Source organism: Alternaria incomplexa (assembly GCF_024043165.1).
Source record: "Alternaria incomplexa strain BMP 0042 chromosome Unknown scaffold_1, whole genome shotgun sequence".
NCBI classification, from domain to species: Eukaryota; Fungi; Ascomycota; class Dothideomycetes; order Pleosporales; family Pleosporaceae; genus Alternaria; species Alternaria incomplexa.
Genome location: NW_026249850.1, coordinates 354,136 through 374,092, shown reverse-complemented (window position 1 = coordinate 374,092; position 19,957 = coordinate 354,136). Strand labels below are relative to the sequence as shown.

At 53.3% G+C, this 19,957-nt stretch overlaps 6 protein-coding genes across 6 annotated transcripts; 3 read left to right on the top strand and 3 right to left on the bottom strand.

Moving 5' to 3' along the window:
• Window positions 1-1,659: 1,659 nt before the first annotated feature.
• Window positions 1,660-4,948, bottom strand: J4E90_000135 (uncharacterized protein; the record flags this gene model as incomplete). Its single annotated transcript, XM_051429733.1, has 2 exons — window positions 1,660-1,751; window positions 1,807-4,948. 2 exons carry the CDS (start codon window positions 4,946-4,948, stop codon window positions 1,660-1,662), a joined length of 3,234 nt encoding a protein of 1,077 aa, XP_051295220.1.
• Window positions 4,949-5,468: 520 nt separating this feature from the next.
• NTE1 (phosphatidylcholine and lysophosphatidylcholine phospholipase) lies at window positions 5,469-10,183 on the bottom strand (the record flags this gene model as incomplete). The annotated part of the gene is made up of 4 exons (XM_051429732.1): window positions 5,469-5,581; window positions 5,637-6,208; window positions 6,255-9,857; window positions 9,903-10,183. 4 exons carry the CDS (start codon window positions 10,181-10,183, stop codon window positions 5,469-5,471), a joined length of 4,569 nt encoding a protein of 1,522 aa, XP_051295219.1.
• Window positions 10,184-10,475: 292 nt separating this feature from the next.
• On the top strand, window positions 10,476-12,514 carry J4E90_000133 (uncharacterized protein; the record flags this gene model as incomplete). Its single annotated transcript, XM_051429731.1, has 3 exons — window positions 10,476-10,505; window positions 10,555-11,989; window positions 12,045-12,514. The coding sequence occupies 3 exons, from the start codon at window positions 10,476-10,478 to the stop codon at window positions 12,512-12,514; spliced, it is 1,935 nt and encodes a 644-aa protein (XP_051295218.1).
• Window positions 12,515-13,201: 687 nt separating this feature from the next.
• Window positions 13,202-14,635, top strand: J4E90_000132 (uncharacterized protein; the record flags this gene model as incomplete). The annotated part of the gene is made up of 1 exon (XM_051429730.1): window positions 13,202-14,635. One exon carries the CDS (start codon window positions 13,202-13,204, stop codon window positions 14,633-14,635), a length of 1,434 nt encoding a protein of 477 aa, XP_051295217.1.
• Window positions 14,636-16,636: 2,001 nt separating this feature from the next.
• J4E90_000131 (uncharacterized protein) lies at window positions 16,637-17,963 on the bottom strand (the record flags this gene model as incomplete). Its single annotated transcript, XM_051429729.1, has 3 exons — window positions 16,637-17,550; window positions 17,606-17,735; window positions 17,817-17,963. The coding sequence occupies 3 exons, from the start codon at window positions 17,961-17,963 to the stop codon at window positions 16,637-16,639; spliced, it is 1,191 nt and encodes a 396-aa protein (XP_051295216.1).
• Window positions 17,964-18,941: 978 nt separating this feature from the next.
• Window positions 18,942-19,901, top strand: J4E90_000130 (uncharacterized protein; the record flags this gene model as incomplete). Its single annotated transcript, XM_051429728.1, has 2 exons — window positions 18,942-19,719; window positions 19,768-19,901. The coding sequence occupies 2 exons, from the start codon at window positions 18,942-18,944 to the stop codon at window positions 19,899-19,901; spliced, it is 912 nt and encodes a 303-aa protein (XP_051295215.1).
• Window positions 19,902-19,957: the final 56 nt, after the last annotated feature.

Sequence of the window (19,957 nt, the reverse complement as noted above, 5' to 3'; positions counted from 1 at the left end):
CAGTGAGTGATAAAGAAGAAGAGGGAGCGCACAACCTCGCGACTTTTATACATGCCCTCATCGCTGACTAGACTCTTTCCAGCGACCACACTTTAGCCATGAGTAACAAGAAGCGCGAGCAGCAAGCTCATGACACGTAGTTATGCGGTTTTTACCAACATGGAAACTCTAAGCTCGACTTTTGGTACGTCTACAGCACATGTAAACAGGTCAAAGCAGCGCCAGCACCCGTGCTTTTTCTCCGCTACTGCTTTCAGACATGCGCTCGTCGTGGCTATTTTCGCACTCATGATGTGAAGAGAGTCGCATTTTTGCAGAAGACATGGCCAGCTCTAGGGTTCGTTTTGGTCCGCAGAAGCTCATGTAATCTGTTGTGTCGTTTTTCGAAACCGCAGGATCACACAGCAGTGGGATGTGGCATTTTCTGGGAAAGGAAGAAAGACCGACATAGAAATATCGCATTCCGGTTCCGATACTGGAAGCACATTGGACATGTCTATAGTAGTTTTAAGTTTTCAGGAGAGGCGAGAGAACCCATCTGGCATTTTGACGCCATTTTTGGCAAGGAAGAAGAGGCGGAAACCATGAGATGAATCGAGGCATGTTTTAGTTCCCGCTTCTCAGAGATGTGCGAGGAGAAGAGAAGAAGACCAGTCATTGCAATACTCGAAGAAGTTTTTCGGCCAGGCGAACACATAGATCTGGCGATGTGCTTTTTCGAAAACTCCAAAAAGGGTTGCAGAACACCATATCCCATTTCTCTTTTAGTTTTCTTTCTGATCGGGAGCAGAAGCCCGCAAACATTGAAATGAAGTAACAATCTTTTTGGTCGCTGACCCTGAGAATGTTGTAGAGGAGAAGAGAGACTGCACAGCCATAAGAGGCCGGATAGATGTGTTCTGGCAGACGAAGCACACATGTCTGCTCTGTGTCGACTTTTGAAGTATCGAGAAGAAGGCGGGCAAAGGCACCATGTACAGTGCCAACCGATGATTTTTGAAAAGAGGAACCGGGCAAGACATGACGATACTGTCTATCGCTTTTGGTGTGGGTATTTTGGAGAGGAGGAAGAGACAGATCTCATGAATCGACCCAGAATTGATTTTAGAGACGCCATATTCCAGCATTCAGTCTTTTTTGGAGAAACCCGGAAGGATGTGATATGAGGAAGAAGCAAGTGAGCAGCATGAACGAAGCTTTTATACGCACACGGTCAAGCCAGCGGCCGCAGCGCACGTGAGCCCTACAGCCCGCGCACAAGCCGCGATGTCGGCGTGGAGGTCTTCAGCACCATTTGCAACCATCTTCACCACGTCACACAAGCCACATCAACCACAAAAACTCAGTAAACACAACGTTTTGCGTCATAAACTATCATCTCATTCCCGAGCTATCATAGCACCATCTATACCCAGCAAAAGGAAAACGCCACATATGCATTCGTAAAGCCCCCAAAAATCAATTCATCGACCAGCAAGTGTTGAAGCCAAGCCAAGGTGATGTAAATGTAAAGACGCCAGAACACCCACGCTGGGGGTGCTTGTTGAAGAAAGAGGCCTATCCTATAGAGCCCCGCACCTTTGATGCAAAGAGGTAAAAAGAAAAGCCGTGAAAATAGGTCCGTGAGCACGCCTCTGTGAGCGGGAAATGGGTGAGCGCTTAAGTCGGGGTGGGCGCAGCAGCACCCGTGATATCGCTGTCCTCGCCCTCGACAGGCGCACATGTGCAGAAGAGGTTTGTGTCGCCGTATGCTATTGCACTGTTAGTCTGCATCCTCACAAAAGCTAGGACAGAGAAAAGACTTACCATCATCCAACCTCGCAACACTAGGCCAGAACTTCTTTGCCTTAAGATAACTCAAAGGATACGCCGCCTTCTCCCTCGAGTAACTCCTCTGCCACTCGCCCGTAATGAGATCCTGCTGTGTATGCGGACTCATCTTGAGCACATTACCCTCCTTGGGTTGTTGGCCCTCCTCAACCTCCTTAATCTCCTTGCGAATACTAATGAGCGCGTCGCAGAAACGGTCCAACTCGGCTTTGCTCTCCGACTCAGTAGGCTCAATCATAAGGGTGTTGGCAACAGGCCAGCTCATAGTGGGGGCGTGGAAACCGTAATCTTGGAGGCGCTTGGCGATATCGATAGCTTCGATACCAGCGGTTTCCTTGAAGCCGCGGACGTCGAGGATGAATTCGTGAGCGCAGCGGCCTTCGTCATTGGTGTAGAGAATGGGGTAGTGCGGCTTCAGGCGGGAGAGGATGTAGTTTGCGTTTAGGAGGGTGATCTTTGTGGCTTGGGTGAGGCCAACGGCGCCCATCATCTTGATGTAAGCCCAGCTGATGGGAAGGATGCTGGCACTTCCCCAGGGCGCGCCGCTGACGGGATGAATGGCTTGGGCGCCACCGGTTTCGCCGCGGAGATGGCCGGGGAGGAAGGGCGAGAGGTGTTCTTTAACGCCGATTGGGCCTACACCGGGCCCACCGCCACCGTGGGGAATGCAGAAGGTCTTGTGGAGGTTGAGATGGCAGACGTCGGCGCCGATCTCACCGGGTGAGCAGAGACCGATTTGGGCGTTCATATTGGCACCGTCCATGTAGACTTGGCCGCCGTGCTGGTGGATCAGGTCGCAAGCCTCCTTCACGCTGGGCTCGAAGACACCGAAGGTGCTGGGGTAGGTGACCATGAAGGCACCGAGCTCTTCGCTGTGCTTCTCGCACTTGGCCTTCAAGTCGGCCATGTCCAGGTTACCGGTCGCTTGGTCACACTTGATAGGCACAACGCGCATTCCGCACATGGCAGCACTAGCAGGGTTGGTTCCGTGGGCTGAGACAGGAATCAAGCAGATGTCGCGCTTCTTGCCAGGCTGCTGCTCAAGGTACTTGCGAATAACGCGAAGTCCAGTGAACTCACCCTGAGCACCAGAGTTGGGCTGTAGCGAGACAGAGTGGAAACCGGTAATGTCGGCCAAATCGTCTTCCAGCTGCTTGATCATATCAGAGTATCCAGTGGCGCGGTCAAGAGGCAGGAAGGGATGCAGGTTGGAAACGGTGTCGAACGAGACAGGTGCCATCTCTGCAGTGGAGTTGAGCTTCATCGTGCAGGAACCAAGAGGAATCATCGAGTGAACTAGAGACAGATCCTTTGAAGAAAGATGGTTGATGTAGCGAAGAAGTTCTGTCTCGGAGTGGTGCGAGTTGAAGACTGGGTGGGTCATGAATTCGCTGGTCCTCTTGAATGGCTCAGGGACCTCAATGTCGACAGATTCGGCAAAAGACCAGTCGTTACGAGTTCCGTTGAACACATTCAATACTTTGTTGATGGTATTCGCACCAGTGGTTTCATCGACAGAAATACCGACGTGATGGGCGTCAATCCTTCGTACGAATATTTCGTTCTTCGCGAGTGCGGAGATGATGGCGTCGGTCTTGTCGCCAGTCTCGACAACGACTGTGTCGAACAAGACAGGTGCGTTGTCCATCTTTCCGCGCTGGCCGGTCTTGTAGCCATTGGCGATGAGGGCTTGTTGGATCGTGCGAGCCTTTGCAACGACCTGCTTAGCGATGGCAGTCAAGCCATTGGGTCCATGGTACACAGCGTACATGGCGCTCATGTTTGCCAACAGAGCCTGTGCCGTGCAAATGTTGCTAGTAGCCTTCTCACGACGGATGTGTTGTTCTCGGGTCTGCAGCGCGAGTCGTGCCGCAGGGTTTCCCAACCTGTCCTTTGACAGACCGATCAGACGACCCGGAATCTTGCGCTTGTACTTCTCGTCGCAGGCAAAGAAGGCCGCGTGTGGTCCACCGTAGCCCAGAGGCACGCCGAATCGTTGTGCGTTTCCGAAAGCGATATCGGCACCAAACTCTCCCGGGGGAGTCAGCAGTGTGAGGGCGAGAAGATCGGTCGCAACGCTGAAAAGCGCACCAGTCTTGTGCACCTTGTCAGCGAGACCGCGGAAGTCGTTTACAGCTCCGTCAGTGTCTGGGTACTGCGCGAGCACACCGACAAGATCCTGGCCTAGCTCCTCCACCCTCTTGCTGTTGTCCTTGAGCACATCCGCGACCTCAATTTGGATACCAAAGCCCTCGGCGCGCGAGTAAAGAACGGCGAGAGTCTGGGGATGGCACCTCTCCGACACGAGGAAAGTCTTGTTCTTGCTCTTCTGCTTGGACAGAGGCATCATGCCCATGGACATGGTCATGGCCTCGGCCGCCGCAGTAGGCTCATCCAGCACCGATGCATTTGCAATGCTCAGGCCAGTCAGATCGGAGACCATAGTCTGGAAGTTCAGCAGCGACTCCAGACGTCCCTGGCTGATCTCAGGCTGGTATGGGGTATAGCTAGTGTACCAAGCGGGGTTCTCGAGGACGTTCCTCTTGATGACCTCCGGGACTTTGGTGCCATAGTATCCCTGTCCGATCAGACTCTGGCCCGGCTTGTTCTGGCTCATAATCTGCTTCGCGGTGTTGAGGAAGACGGACTCTGGCACGCCGTGGGCCTGCCACTCCTCCACACTCAGCCCCTCGGACATGCTGCCAATCTTCAACTCGCGCGCCGACAGAATATCAGCGGGTATAACCTGGCGGACGAACTCGTCTAGGCTGCCCACGGGCGGATCCAGGGCCTTGAGCATGGCTTCCGCACTCTCGGCAGACGGCCCAATGTGACGGCGGGGAAACGTGTCGAGCGCATCGAAGGGTCTCGCCGAGTCGGTCTGCTGGGGCGGGGTGTCGAATACATCGTCTGCGGCTTCGACGGCTGCGGCTGCGGCCGCCTGTCGCGCAGTCGGCGCCTGCTGCTGGAACCCGCGCTTTTGGAGAGTTTGCAGGGTTTGGTATGCGATGGCGCGCGACGACGTGCCCGCGAGCTGGGGACGCGGTAGCTGGGCGACACACGACGATCGTGTGAGCCGGCTAGCAGTGCTAGCTGCCCTAATACACGCTGCGCGCATGTTGGCTGTGTGGGTGCAGTGATGCTACGGGGAGTCTCCCCAGGAAGCAAATATTTTTTAACAGAGAGATTAGCGGTCTGTTGAGCGAGTCCTGTGCGAGCAATTGGCCCGATTGCTCAAAAGTCTGGGAGGCTCGCCACTGCAGTGGTGGTGACGTTGGCGGGGGAAACGCGTTCAACACCCACAACCCAGGGAAATGCAAAGTGAGGATTTACAAGGGAAGGAAGAACTTGGATCGCGAAACCTCGAGACGCTCAAATTGACAGCGGTGACAGCGCGCCTTCATTCATTGCTATCTACACTCTAACCCGTCATTATCCGCGCCGTTGGTGATAAGCTGACCCTGGCCAAGCTAGCGGACGCGTGCCACTAAACCCCAAGCCGACTGTCCTTGCATCCACACGCATTCCTAGCACCTATTGGGCAAAACTACGCTGACCACCGCTGCATTCTATTACTTGATATCCACATAACCCGCATCTCAGTCCTCTCCGCGTGTTCTGGGCACGGTTCAACCAGACTAGATGCTCGCCCGTCGCGGTGCCATTGTCCGTCGGAGATTCTTTTCTTTCTCCGTCTCTTCGGTCACGGGCAGGATTCCTTGCTCGCGGAGCTGCGCTAGGTACTCTTTGCCTGTGCTCCTCATTAGCAAAACGTTTTCAAAGCCAAAGATTGCGTTGTCACTTACCGTATTTGTACCCCACCTCGTAGATCTCTTCGAATTTCGCAAAGTCAAGCGTGCCATACGGATCGATTGGCGGCCGCATGTACCTGCATCCCGGCGTATTCTTCGCCCGCTCCAGCGCATCGATACTAGACACATATGCGAGGCGCGACTGGATCTCCGATAACGTCGGGGGGTTGGGGAAGCTAGAGAATGGATTCCACCGATTGAACGTCGCCCAGAAACCACTTAATGAGTCACCGAAAGACTGCGGCGCGTTATCGTCGAGACTGCCTACGTCGACCGCGAAGATGACGTCTGCGCCGAGACTCTTCATATGCGTGACAGTCAGGTTGTCGATGTACCCACCATCCAAGAGCATGCTACCGTTGTCACATAGAGGAGGAAGTAATCCTGCAAGCGACATCGATGCGCGCACATAGCGCCATACGTATCCACTCGTGTGGATTTCCGAACGCGACTTGCTGATGTTGGTGGTGTTGCAGTAAAATTCGAGCCAAAAGTCTTCCATCTGGGAGTTTCCGAAAGTCTTGAAAATACCGCGATTGAACTCATGGCCGGTGGTGTACGAAGCACTGTGAAAAGTCAGCGTCGAAGTCAGTGTGGACATATAAAACTTACGAAGGGTAGGTGAGGTCAAGTGCAAATCTCCACATGCTGCCCATGCGACCGGCGAACTTCTTCGCGCGACCATACATGGGGACGACATCAGCATCCCAGGCATACAGTGCGCCTATGAAACTACCGATAGATGTACCACCCACGATGTCGATTGGAATACCAGCTTCTTCCAGTGCACGGATGATACCGATTTGCGATATACCACGAGCACCACCACCGCCCAATACGAGACCAACTGAGCGACCGCACAGACGTCGTGCGAGGCGATGGAAGTCACCCTTGAAGGGCGTGTCTGCCGAGTAGAGCGGCGTCTGGCGGACCTTTCTTGATGTGTACTTCTGGATCTCAGCCTGGATGACTTGCACTCGCTGTTTGAGCGCATTTCCAAAGCGTCGCCCGGCGTGATGAACTGGCTCCGAGGTTGCGCGGAATGACATTTGGATATGGTGATGACTGCCATTGATCCAAGGGCGGTTGCGCAGCCACTTCCGCGTCAGACCTGACGGACAGTATCTCTCAGAATGCAAAAGTACTAGCTCTTTGCGTGCAGTCGTTTTCGTTGTCAAGAGGAACCGTTCGTACTCTCCAATATTCGGAGACGACTCAGCTAGACCAACGAGAAGAATGCAATCGGCCTGGTTGATGCAAGTCTGCGTCCACGGCGATTTTACTGGCGTGTCAGCGACATAGATAACCATGCCATATCTTTCCTCCAAATCAGCGAGGTATTGCGAGAGCTTGAGTTTGCCCATGCGGCTGAAGGCATGTCGTCCAAGATGGTTGAGAATGGCGGCCTGGTTGAGAGACACCACACCTTGCGGCATGCCAATTTGGGTAAGCGCATTCACCAGTCGGCTTCCAAAGTCCACTACCGGAATCCCAGCAGTCACCGGGAGTACAGCGACAGTGCGTAAGTTGACTGTTGAGGACACGTTCGCGCGAGTGGCCTTCGTTCCACGCTCTTTACTCTGTTCGTGAAGTGGGTCATCAACCAAAGCTCGCATGCGGGAGGCGATGATCTTTGAGATCTTGATCGTGATACCAGGATGTTCCAGTGCCAGGCTGTTAAATAGCGTCTTCGGAAACTTCGCAAGCTCAGTATCTCGGATGGCGTGCAGCGAGCCCGGTCGTGATGATTCTGTGAGTACTTCGAGTTCGCCGACGCTGTCACCCTGACCATATTCTCCAATGACCTTTACCGCGCTATTTTCGGCGTCGCGGATGGCGCGCAATCTTCCGTTCAAGACGATGTAAATAGCATCGCTCTCATCTCCTTGATTGTAGATCACTTGGCCTGCGTTTACTTGAACCCATTCCAAAGCGAAGTCAATATGCTGGATCAGCCGTGGTAGGAGTGTTGTAAGGCGTTTCGCGATTGTGAGCAATACAACTGGGTATCGTTCGACGATCCGCTCAATTGCGGAGCGGGGCAAAAAACCTACGTAGACATCGGTTTTGGCTGTGACATCGACGAAGGATCGGTTCGATGACACCGCTCCAAGATAACCAGCTAGTCCGCCAGGCTTGGTCATGAACAGACTCCGTCTTGTGCGCTTCTTCTTCGTACCATCGGCAGCAGTTCGCGAAGGGGTACTCGATCCTGGTGGGCGGGACGATGGACCGAAAAGGTCGTCTTCGGTGTAGCCTGGCCCATTAGGAAGGGTTCCTAGTACGTTGGATTCAGGTATGTCTTCCTCCACAGGCACGCTTACGTCCAAGAACCCATCAATGACGTAATACAAGCCAGGATTCCTCTCTCCCTGTTCCACCAGCACAGAGTCTTTGGGGAAGAAGACGATTTCCACGTCATTGACGATCTCTTCCAGGATGTTGTGTGGGCCGGCAGCGCTCATGCTTGACATGCCAGAGGCTGATGCTATAGACTCGGTGTCTCCATCCTTGGAGCCTGCATACGGGTCCATGAAGCCAAATGCATTTGTGAACACAGCCTTCTGTCTCCTGGCATCGAAGGAGACAAGCTGAGGTGACTGCTCCACTGACGCGGTTGGCTTAGGCATGGGGTTCTCCGGGTTGATGAGTCCGATAGCCTTGAACATACATCCCAGTATAGACTCCCTGAACACAGTGGCTTCATCAATCGATTCTTGCCGGTGCAATGTTTTTGGGCGCAGCGACGGAGATGCGAAAGGGTTGAAATTGCTGGCGTCCAATGGTGTACGATTGTCTCGCCGTTCCTGCTGATGTTGATATGGTTGTGAGAAGCTGCTGCGGCCACTCCGACCAGTTCCTCGCGCCATTTGCGAATTGGTCAACAGGTCACCTGCGCTGATTCGGTCGTTGCGTGGTCCTTGATCTGGGGAAGTCATTTTGGGTAATGCTTCGTTATTCGCGTTCGCGTTGGCCCCACGAGCGGCGGCAAGGCGGGCTTGCGCAGCGGTTCCTCTCCTAAGGGATACGCTGGACCTTCGTCGTCGGCCGGCCCCGGGGTTGTGTAACGCGATGCCTTTCATGCCCTCGTCTGAGCCAATGCGCTCCGTCTCCTTCGCAAACTTCTCCTTCAATCGCTCGAGCGGAGCATCACGCAGAAATCCAGGAAGATCGTATGTGGTGTACTTGTTCATGAGCTTCTCCGTGCGGAGGACCTCATTCGTCAAACTGAGATAAGCATGGCTGGTTGCGAGCGTAACTCTTTGTAGGCGCGTAAGGATGACCTGAACAATGTGCGCCGTTGCTTTGGGGTATATGCGCGTCAGTCGACGAAATGCAGTGGCTGGGATTATAGCGATGGTTGTGTCTACGGTCGCGCGCGCGACAATGTCTGGATGGGCAGATTTAGGCTTTGCAGGGCGCGAAGGCGATCCTCGAGTTTTGCTGTGCTTAAGTCGCTCATCACCAAGTCCATCTAGATCCAGCGACAGAGGTGGCACGGCTTGTAGGCGCCCGCCTGCTGTTGGACTGTTCAGAGTCGATGTTCTTCGATGCCCGAACTTGGCCTCAGGGGCTTGGTTTGGTGTGTGCGGTCTTGAATCGTCGAATGCAAAGCTACTGTTCCGTGACATAGATGGCCTTACGTCTTGCTGAGGCGATCCTGGAAAACTTGGACGCGTGTCCTCATCTTCGTCATGACGCAGCTTCACATCTTCTGTGAACAGAGAGAGAATGGAGAACAACGAAGACATTGGGGCTCCGTTCTTGACTTCAGTAAGAAGCTGATAGCCCTGCCGGTGGCCCTGGTTCGCGCCGTCGCCGGATGACTCCCCTCCCATGTCATCCTCATCGGAGTCTGAATCATTACGGTTCGACTTGACAAAGATCTGGACCAAGCCATCTACTACCAGACAAAAGCCTTTCTCTTCTTCCAAGAGAATTGTCTCGCCAGCCACCAACCGACGGGTCTGCATAGTGCGTGTTAGTTCATGGAAGACTGGGCGCTCCAAGTAACCGAACACTTTGATTGCGCTCAAGAATTCATCCAAGTAGTTGGACAAGCCGCGCTTGGAGTCATTTTCGGCGCTGTCGGGAAAGACTTCGACCTGTGGTTCTTCACGCTGCGGTTCAGGTGGTAGTCGTGCGTACATAGTCATGTATCGGTACCTCACGAAGTAACTGACGGTAGACACGACAAAGACGACGACGAGCATCCTACAAACGTTTAGCTAAGATACGTGTAGGGGGTTGACAACGTACAGGGTTGTGAAGTTCATGGTGAAGGTCAGGCTCATAGAGAAGAGCGTGAATAGCCATGTCGGCAGGGTATAGGTAATCCAGTACAAGACGGTCGGCAGTACACTGAAGATGGACAAAATGACACGGCCCAAGAGACCAAAGCTGGTCGACGGCGTGGTATCAGCAGGCTTCATGCCGAGTACAGAGTTGGAGAGTGCCTCTGCTGTGTTATACACTGCTGCTTTGGAAGCCTCTGCCAGTGACCGAGACGTGGCAGTTCCCGGGACTGCCATGGTGGCCATGGTGGGCGAGGAAAGATCGGTGCCGAATTCGGACCGTCACGAGCCAAAGTTTCCAGACGTTTCTAGAGTTGCTAATCTAGGGCGGTAAAGACAGGAATCCCATGATGTGCCGTGCAGCGGGCACGTTGAAATCCGCGGGTATGTACTGGGGGCGCTTGCATGTGGGGTGCCACTGCCAGCTTGTGAAAGGCCGGGCCCGTGCATCGATTAGCGCGGAAGTCGCGAAACTCCACCGCGGCCTGGAGCTCTCACTCGCGCGCCGGAGCTTGTAAACCTCACCCATTGCGCCACTATGCCGCCCTTCAAAGATGACCAGATAATCGTGAGTCTCACATGCACTCAACGCTCTGCATATGCGCTAACCGCCTTAGATCATTGCGCCAGGCTCCGAGACGACAGTCGCGCAGCTGGGGCTCCCCGAGTCTTTCACGCCCGCGCGTCTTCGCGTGAGATCGCGCATGTTCCCCGCAGAGAAGGAAGGTGAATTCGAGCCCTACAAGATCCGAAGAAAGCAAGATCAGCCGACCGCAACGAATGGCGACCCCACAGACGAATCGCAGGAAGAGAAGAAGCCCACCGAGGGCGACGATGATGTAGTGTGGGAAGAAGACCGCGTTTCGGAAGAAGGCGCGATATGGCCCATTCAGCAAGGCCGCATCGTTGACTGGCCATGCTTCTTCGCCCTCATCACCCACACCTACAACTCTCTGAACCCGCCCTTCCACACTCCGATCCTCCTCATCACGCAACCAGCATGGACCCCGCGAGAGCACGAGAAGCTCACCCAATTCTTCTTCGAGAAGTTCAAGGTGCCCGCGTTCGGGCTTATGGATGCGGCATTGGCAACGACATGGGCATACGGTGTACACACAGCGACAGTGATAGACGTTGGCAAAGACAAGGCAGACATCACCGCTGTCAGCGAGTTCATCCCGCACACCCAAGGTCGCGTCATCTCACTGGAAGGGTGTGGAGGGGAGGCCTTTACCCAAGGGCTCTTGTCCAAGCTCAAGTCCAAGGGTCTCAACCGCGACATGTGTGAACAACTGAAGAGATCGCCCATCTGCGAACTTCTGCCCCCGGGAGTTCCGCTACCAGGGCCAGGAGATGCGGCTACCAAAGACGCAGCGACGAACCCTGCAGCGCTCGCATCAACGGGTGCAACCGGTCCTGGCGCAGCAGCAGCCGCCTCCATCGGAAACGTGCCACGAGGGCCTGGTATCGATACGGAGGTCGGCGAAGACGCGAGTCTTGAAGAGAGTGAAGGTGTTCTGGATGTCGCAAGCATCGTCGCTGGCGGCAAGATGTCTGAGTACCTTGCTAAGAAGGAGAAGGAGAAGCAGGAAAAGGCCAATGCGAAGAAGAAGGGTGGTCCAGCTCCAGCAGCCAACAAGCCGGTCAGGTTACCCAACTCCCGACTGGAGAAGGCTACGTTCCTCTACGAAGATCATGCGCTTCTGGACACTTTGAAGAACATGAACCTCAATACACAGGAGATGGCAGATGCGAAGGGCGCTCTGGACGAAGGGCCAAACAGGAAGGGGCAAGAGAATGGAGAGAACGGCGAGCCTACATCCGCAACCGAAGCGAACGGCACCAGCGAATCTGGTGCTACCGGCAAACGCACAGGATCGATAAGACGTGAGATCGAGGTTGGCACCGAGCGATTCATGGCAGATGGCGATGGTACGCTGGAGAAAATTGCAGACGCTGTGCACAGAGTTATATCGTCCATCGACGAGGTTGGCAAACGAAGCGATCTATGGGAACAGCTCATCGTCTGCGGTAACGGTTCAAAACTGCGAGGTAAGTCATGTTCCATGTATCAGCAATCATCGTGCATGTACTGACATCTATACAGGCTTCAAAGAATCTCTCCTCCAAACCATCCAGACTAAGTACCTGGTCTCGCCCTCCTCCGCCACAATCTTCACATCCGAGATTCCATCCAACGTGTCAACACCCATGGGAACCGGCGCGAACACACCACAGCCCCAACTTGGCCCGCACGGCGGCTCCCAAGTCAACCCGCTCCTCCTTGCAGCGACAACTGCTCAGACACAACATATGATGCCACACGGAGGCATGCCTGGCATGGGAGGTAACACCCACTCATCGCACGGCCAAACACCCACATCAATCAAGTTTATCAAGCCACCGGAGTACTTCCCCGAGTTCAAGGACGTTGGGTTTGATGAGTCAGCCTTCTTGGGCGCTCAGGTCGCAGCCAAGGTCATCTTCGTTGTCGATCAGGGTCAAAGTAAGGGTTACATGACCCGTCCCGATTACAACGACCAGGGCCCACAGGGTATCCACGATTACAGCCTATAATCCGAGATTTTGGTACTTGGATTTCGAAGTCGGCTTTGATAAGCAAGGCCTTGTGTTACTTTTGCAACGCAGCCATTTTGTGGAGTTTAGGCACGGTTTATGGATATCCCGGCGTTGCCAAAAAGGAAAGCCTGGGGTCAAGTTTGATGAAACGAAATAGGCGATTGTAGCGATAGGCTAGCGGCGCATTGCGAGATGCAACCTCCAAATCCTATTTTCATTACCACCTACCCTTCCCTTTCTTTCCTTTTCCACTCGTCAACTTTGTGGGTGTGAAACGCCCATTTCGTTTCTTCTGGTAGTTTGGCATCGGAGTACGCCGATAGCCCTGAGGGCTCCGCTCCGCTCCCCACGTGCTAGGCATTAGCGAGTGGCTAACCGGATCTAGCCGTCCCTACGTCTGGCAACTGATAAAGGTCGCCAGTGCCACCCGATTTATATTGCTCTTGTCTTGATTGTCTTTTTGTTCGTTTTGCCAAATCTCTGACATTCACGGGTTGTGTGAAGTATAAGTTCACTTCGACAACCGCCCGATTCACGAAGTTCCACACTAGAGGCTGCATCTCGGTACCTGCTCCGATCTATTGCCGCGGCTAGAACACTTCACATCCACGGAATACAAACGCGGAACTTCAACTTCAACTTCAAAAGGAGGAATTTTGACGGAAAGAGCATACCTACATCATCATGGCAGCCTCATCACCCATATCGAATACGGTCTACGTCGGCCCCTTTGTGCACAGCGAATCGCTCTCAACACTTGAGATCCAAGACCGCGGCGCCATCTTCGTGGACTCCTCCGGCATGATCCGTTTCGTCGAAAAAGACATCCAAGAAGGCGACCTGCCCAATATCATCCAACAGAAAGGCGACTCATGGACGGACGCGAAAATCGTCGAGATAGCCGGCACTGGTTTCTTCTTCCCCGGCTTCATAGACACCCACGTTCACGCCCCTCAACACCCAAACACAGGTCTGTTCGGAAAGACCACATTACTAGATTGGCTCCAAAAATACACGTTCCCCATGGAATCTTCCTTCTCAAAACTCCCCCTCGCACACCGCGTCTACCAAAACTTCGTCTCACGGACCCTATCCCACGGCACAACAACAGCCGCGTACTACGCCACCATCCACGTCCCCGCCACCAACGCCCTCGCAGACATATGTTTGGCTCGCGGTCAAAGAGCCCTAGTAGGCCGCGTATGCATGAACAGCGATCTAAGCCCCGAGTACTACCGGGACTCAAGCACCGAAACAAGTTACGCAGATTCAAAAGCCAGCATCGACTACATCCGCTCCATCGACCCGAAAGGCGAAATCGTAAAACCAATTATCACACCCCGTTTTGCGCCGAGTTGTACGCCAGATTGTCTCACTGCTATGGGTCGGTTGGCGAAGGAAACAGATACGCATGTCCAGACGCACATCTCGGAGAATAAAGGCGAGATCGAACTTGTCAAGGAATTATTCCCTGATAGCAAGAGTTACGCAGATGTATACGATACCCACGGCCTCTTAACAGACAAAACCATCCTAGCCCACGCCGTCCATCTCACCCCGGAAGAGCGCAAATTAGTTCTCCAGCGCAAGAGCAAGATATCGCATTGTCCGGCGTCAAACACGGCGATTACATCCGGGTGTGCGCCTATCCGCGATTTACTCGATGAAGGACACACGATCGGTCTCGGTACGGATGTGTCGGGCGGAAACTCGCCGTCGGTATTAGAAAATGTGCGACAGGCGATATGGGTGTCGCGGCATCTGTGTATTCAGACTTCGAAGGATAAAGCGAAGCTTTCGACGGAGGAGGCGTTGTTTCTTGCTACGAGGGGTGGCGCGGCGGTCGTGGGCATGCAGGATAAGGTGGGAGGGTTCGAGGTTGGCAAGGAGTGGGATGCGCAGATGATCAGTTTGGGGGTTGTTGGTGAGGATGGTTGTCGGGATGGGGCGTTTGAAGAGGGGCCCGTTGATGTTTTTGGGTGGGAGAGTTGGTCGGACTTGGTGGAGAAGTGGGTGTATAGTGGGGATGATCGGAATACCGTGGCTGTGTGGGTGAAGGGGAGGTTGGTGCATAGGACGGGGAGGTTTGCTGGGGTGGAAAGGGTTGCGACGCCCTGATGATGAATTATGACTCCGTGCACTTCATTCAGTCAAGTTCCCATTCAGGGTGTTGTGAGCAGAGATGTCAATAACCAAAGCCCAGCAGGAACTCAAAGGCTGGTATCTATAGAATTTGGCATGAGGACTGCCCTTTTGTGTCTAGCAGCTACATCTTCATTATACGAAGATTCGTGGGGCGGTTGTGGTAACATTAGACTCAGGGTGATACTTCTATCGCTCACACGCTGGTGTTCGTCTTTCGTGGTTGCTAGACAATTATAGGTCTTTTGCAGGACATCGACCTGTGCAGTCATCTCCTCGTGAGACCATCGGACATCTAAAGTTGCCGACACGACTATAATGAAGTCTGTCAAAACTCGACGTTCCAATGGGGTCGTATAGGTGCAGATGTAGTAGAGTAGTCTGATGAGCAGATCTTCGGGAGGAATATCATAGTCGATAATGAAGTCGGTTCCACCTCTTGCAAGTCCACAAACGCCGTAAACTTTATCAAGAACGTTTGTCGCCTGGTGATCACTGAAAGTTACCAAGAGTTCCAGTAAGCTCAGATATTTCAATTCGACCTGATACAGTTGTCGCGCGAGTCCGAGCTGTACTGCTTTGAGGTGGCCTATTTCGATGATTTTGTTGATGCGAGCATGCCTAAAGACGGCGTTCGCCAGGTGGTCCAACGCCATCCACTCACAGTGTCGAGACCCGCAGAATATTTCGATCGATCTCGCAAGGAATACTTCTTGTACAATCCAGATTCTAGACCAATATGGTCTGTTCAACAGTTTTGAGACGGCTCTTGCTTTTTCCTCTCCCCAAACGATCTGCGACCCCATACCGCCCTGCGAAAATCTCATTTCTCGTAGGAACCCCATAGCCATGTCACTACTCATATCTACATCGGCCTCTCCCAGCCAAATGGAAACAGTATTGGCGTTCGCATAGATCTGTCGCATCATTTGGACCTGATGGTTCCGTTCCAACACGCTCTCCTGGTCAATACAGACAGCATCGATCCAACACATGCCGAACTTGCTTTGAAGACGCATCTGCTCCAGGAACGCCCACAGACTGCGACCAACAGGAAAGCAAGCACCGTTCAGTTCGATGATTTCATGTTTTACTTTCGGACCCCAAGTGTATGAAAGAGCGGTATATGATGGTGGATCCGAGTCGAAGGAATAGGCGCGGAGGATGCATCGTATAGGATCTGAGAGGCTGTTGCGTTGCAGTTCGACGAGTCTGAACTCCTGGCTTCCCTTGTGCCGACTGAGCGGCGCATCGGTGTAAGGACTGCTCATGCTTGCGAGCGGGACTAGCGACAACGCGCGCTTTGTACAATCAACCGCCCCGCTAAAGCACGTCAGTATATAACCATTTTATCAGCTTCTGGTCGTACCACTGCGGAAGGAAGAACACTGCAAACGCGATGTCCTCTGCGGGCTGAGATCGTCACGAATCGCGTTAGCCTCGTACGCTCATACTTCAAGTTTCATTAAAAAGGGCGTTCACAGTATGGCCGTTGAAATCTCTTCGTGTAGGTAAGAAATTTGTCGCGACCTTGATGATGGAAGGCGATGAAGTGGTAGAGAGGCTGCACTATTGTTTGCATCAGGCAGTGCTGTATTTGATGGCGCTGCAGCGTGGCAGTGCAATGCCTGCTGCAGGCTTGAGTAACCACGTAAGTGCTTAGGACTAAAACTGTCGCTAGTGGCCCGTCAGCCTTCACAGGTGTGGCGAAGTGATAGGGTAGGCTGTGAAAAGTGCTTGTCCGGACGGTCAGCCCCGGGTGAAGTGGGGTTGCGCTTGGACCTTCACACGAATTCCTCTAGCTGCCCAGGTGAACTCGCCGCCTGCCCAGGTGGGCATCATCGCAACCTTGGAACCACTACGACGCGTCGTTATGACACGAACGCGTCACACGCTCTGCGGTACTTCTCCCAGATACAGCAGCAACCTTGCATCCTGAGCAATATATTCAATAGTCCAATTTGGCGATGAAAAACCTTATTTCTTCAATCCAAGCTCCATCAGCGCCTTCTTACCCTTCGTACCCTCCTCTTCCCACCACAACCCTCTTATCTCCAACCCAGCCTTTGCAAACAAGTCCTTCCACTGCGCCTCAGTGCGTTCCGAAGAGCCCAAGTTCATCATCTGCCAGTCCATCTTGGCATCGAAATGCACAACCTCCGTCTCCGTCTCTGGTAGAATGACCTCGTGAATCAACACAACGCTATCCTCAGCCATCGAGTTCACGATGTTTGTCAGGATGGTAAGTGCCTGCATCTCCGGCCAGTCGTGCAGGAGCATGCGCAGGTAGAAAGCCTTGGCGCCCTTGACAGCCGGTGGGAAGGGATCGAAGAAGCTGTGTCCGACCGTTACAACGCCATCAGGCAGACCTTTAGCCTGCGCGATAACGCTCGGAAGATCCAACAGCATGCGCACACCCGGTAGTCCCTCCGCACGCTCGCAGAACTTTACTACCTGGTGGCCCACGCCGCCACCGACATCGACGAACAGCGGGCGCGAGGGTTCGGCAACGACGAGGCGCTCCTTGACCGGGTACGATTGCACAAACTTGTTGTGCTCACCTGGCTTCACCAGCGTCATCGTTTCGTTAAATGCGTCGAACATCTTCACGTTCTCCAGCTTGTTCATAAAGTCAAAGTAGGTCTCGCCTTTGCAGCCATAGGCAAAGCAGAAGGGGCTATCTCGTGCATCTACGGGGTGCTTGTATCCGTTTGCGGCGAAGTAATCTGGGAACTTGACGGCCGAACGGAAGTGGTAGTGGAAGTGGATGATGGCACTACGAAGAGGCGCGCCCTTTGCTATGGCACGGCCGAAAGCGGTCGGGGTGTAGCGTTGTGGAGTGTCTGCTGTTGAGGTGAAGACTTCGGGTACGAGCATCTTGAGGATGCGATCTTGATGGGATCAGTAACTGATGCTTTGTGAAAATTTGGATGGAAGAAAGCTTACTGATTAATCTGAGGTCTGCTTTGCTCTTCTCTGCCAGCTCGGCGGCGGTGATGGGCCCATTATTCGCTATGGCGATGTCGACAAGGTTGAGGTCAACGGCGAGAATGATCACGATGGGGTCGTAAATTGCCTAGCATCGTCAGTCCTGTGTTATGGTGTAGTGGGTATGTATGCCGCATGGAGAATGGATATCATTATAGAGAAGACGCACGAAAAAATGACGCAGAAACTTGTCCATGGGTGTTTCCAGGGCTTGTGTGAGTTTCTCGGAGGCTTGCAGTAAGGCGAGCCGGTCAGCCTCCTCGAGACCTGCTGGCCCCTTACTGGCAAGAGCGAGAATATCCTGGGCGAGTGTCATGTTCGATGTTGAGTTTATCCTCCTTTGGAGTGGAAGATGGGTAACTTTGGCAGTTTCTTCTAGACCTGCAGCCGCTTGAGACAGTACTTATGCCAGCGCGCTCGGTATGTATCTTCAACTTGATCGACAGTAAAGAGGTAGCTATACCAACTCGACAACTACCGTATACTGGACGGTCGCTCTCGAGGTGTCCCACAATCTTTACCGAACTTGTGCCATATATCGTAGATCACGGCGAAAGCAGCCTTGCGCCTATCTTGACTACCATACGCCAAGTGCACCATCCTATCAAACCTACCGCGATGGATCTTCAGACCTTGTGCCCACATTCGTCTTGTAATGCACCGATTTTATGAATGCACCGAGTGTGCGAATATACCGAGAATGGAATTGAGCCGCATGTGACGAATGTACCTAGACAGACACTACTTCTAAGGAAGAACGTTTATTCAATAGTACTAGATCAGCTCTCCATGCAAACGAAGCGCACGCCGTATGGGCTCGAGGATGTTCACCAAGAACACTGTCGTTTTCGAATTCGTCGCGTCTCGCATCTCACGGAGAAATTTGAGTCCGCACGTGCCAGCAGCCCCACCCGCACCTTCCCGAGGTCCTCTAATCCAAACACACGACAAGTCGTTTCTTCATGAAACACCCAGCCTCATGTGTTTACTATTCACGAAATAGACGTGGTAGTTGTTCCCGCAAACGTGGAGTCTGCATTACGCGATAGATGATTGCGAACAATCCTACTTCGGTTTGCAATGTCCGATTTGACCCACCACTTGGTGGCCGCCTCAGGGTCAACATTCCTATACGCGTATTCCGTACAAATCGTTGTACGATGTTAATGCCTTGGTAGTATAACAGGCATGATGCGCAGCTGTCTGGTTAACAGAGAATCCGACCATCTACATTCATTTTGTTCCGCTCTCTGTTTATTTTGCATCTTCATTGTCACTCGTTTATACCACCGCCATGGTGAACTTCAATTCCATCATCGCATTTTCGGCTTTCGGTCTGGGTGCGCTGGCACACCCAACCATCAAGCATATCGACCGTCGCTTTTGTTCACCCGAACAGCGCAGCGTCTTCGCCCGCGCGGAAGATTCGACTTCAGCCGCACCAATCCCCAAAGCGACGACATGGAACCCGCCTTCCGATATGGTCACCGGTCTAGACCAGGTATGGAAGCAGACCATGAAGGAGAACCCCCAAGGTCTTCAAGACAAGAACTGGATCATTGATCAGATGATGGCCAACAACGGGAGTATCAACTACTGTGTCCGCTGGAACCACTCGGGTAAAAGCACTGCGAGTGCGCGCGCATCCACCGTCAAAGCTTTGCAGCGCTCGATGCAGAAGTGGTTCGACGTACTCGTTGGATTCGAAGGATTCCCCCTTACTGAACTCAATGTTAACGTCGTCGGCTACGCTATCAAGGACAAGAACCTCATCGAAGGTGATGTTGACGGTCTGGACATCTACACCACCACCGATGGTGACGGCGTACCCGAGTGCGATACTCGCTGCTATCGCGCCGCTCATTTGGATGGCGATATGAGCCAATGCCCCGGTGGTGAGGCCAGCCGCTACGATATCAGCCTATGGCTTGACAAAAGTCTTGAAGGCCAGATGGGCGGCTATGGATACAACTGGGGAGAGGAGATTGGTCCGGACTACTTCCTGAACAACATCGACCAGGAAAATATCCACATCTTGCTCCACGAGATGGGCCACGGCTTTGGTCTTCTAGGTATGCTCTATATGTATTTCGTCATGATTCGTGCTAAATCCATGTCAGACTTCTACGATTGGGTGCCGCAAGGTCAGACCAACTTCATCATGATGGCCGGTAGCGCCATGGAGATCACCGAGTTCGATGCTTGGATGCTGAGGGATTGGTGGAGGAAGTTGAAGGTAGAGCGCAAGTGGTAGGCTACTACGTTCGTGAGATGTCGGTACCCCGCGCATGGATACATGTTTAGACTTCC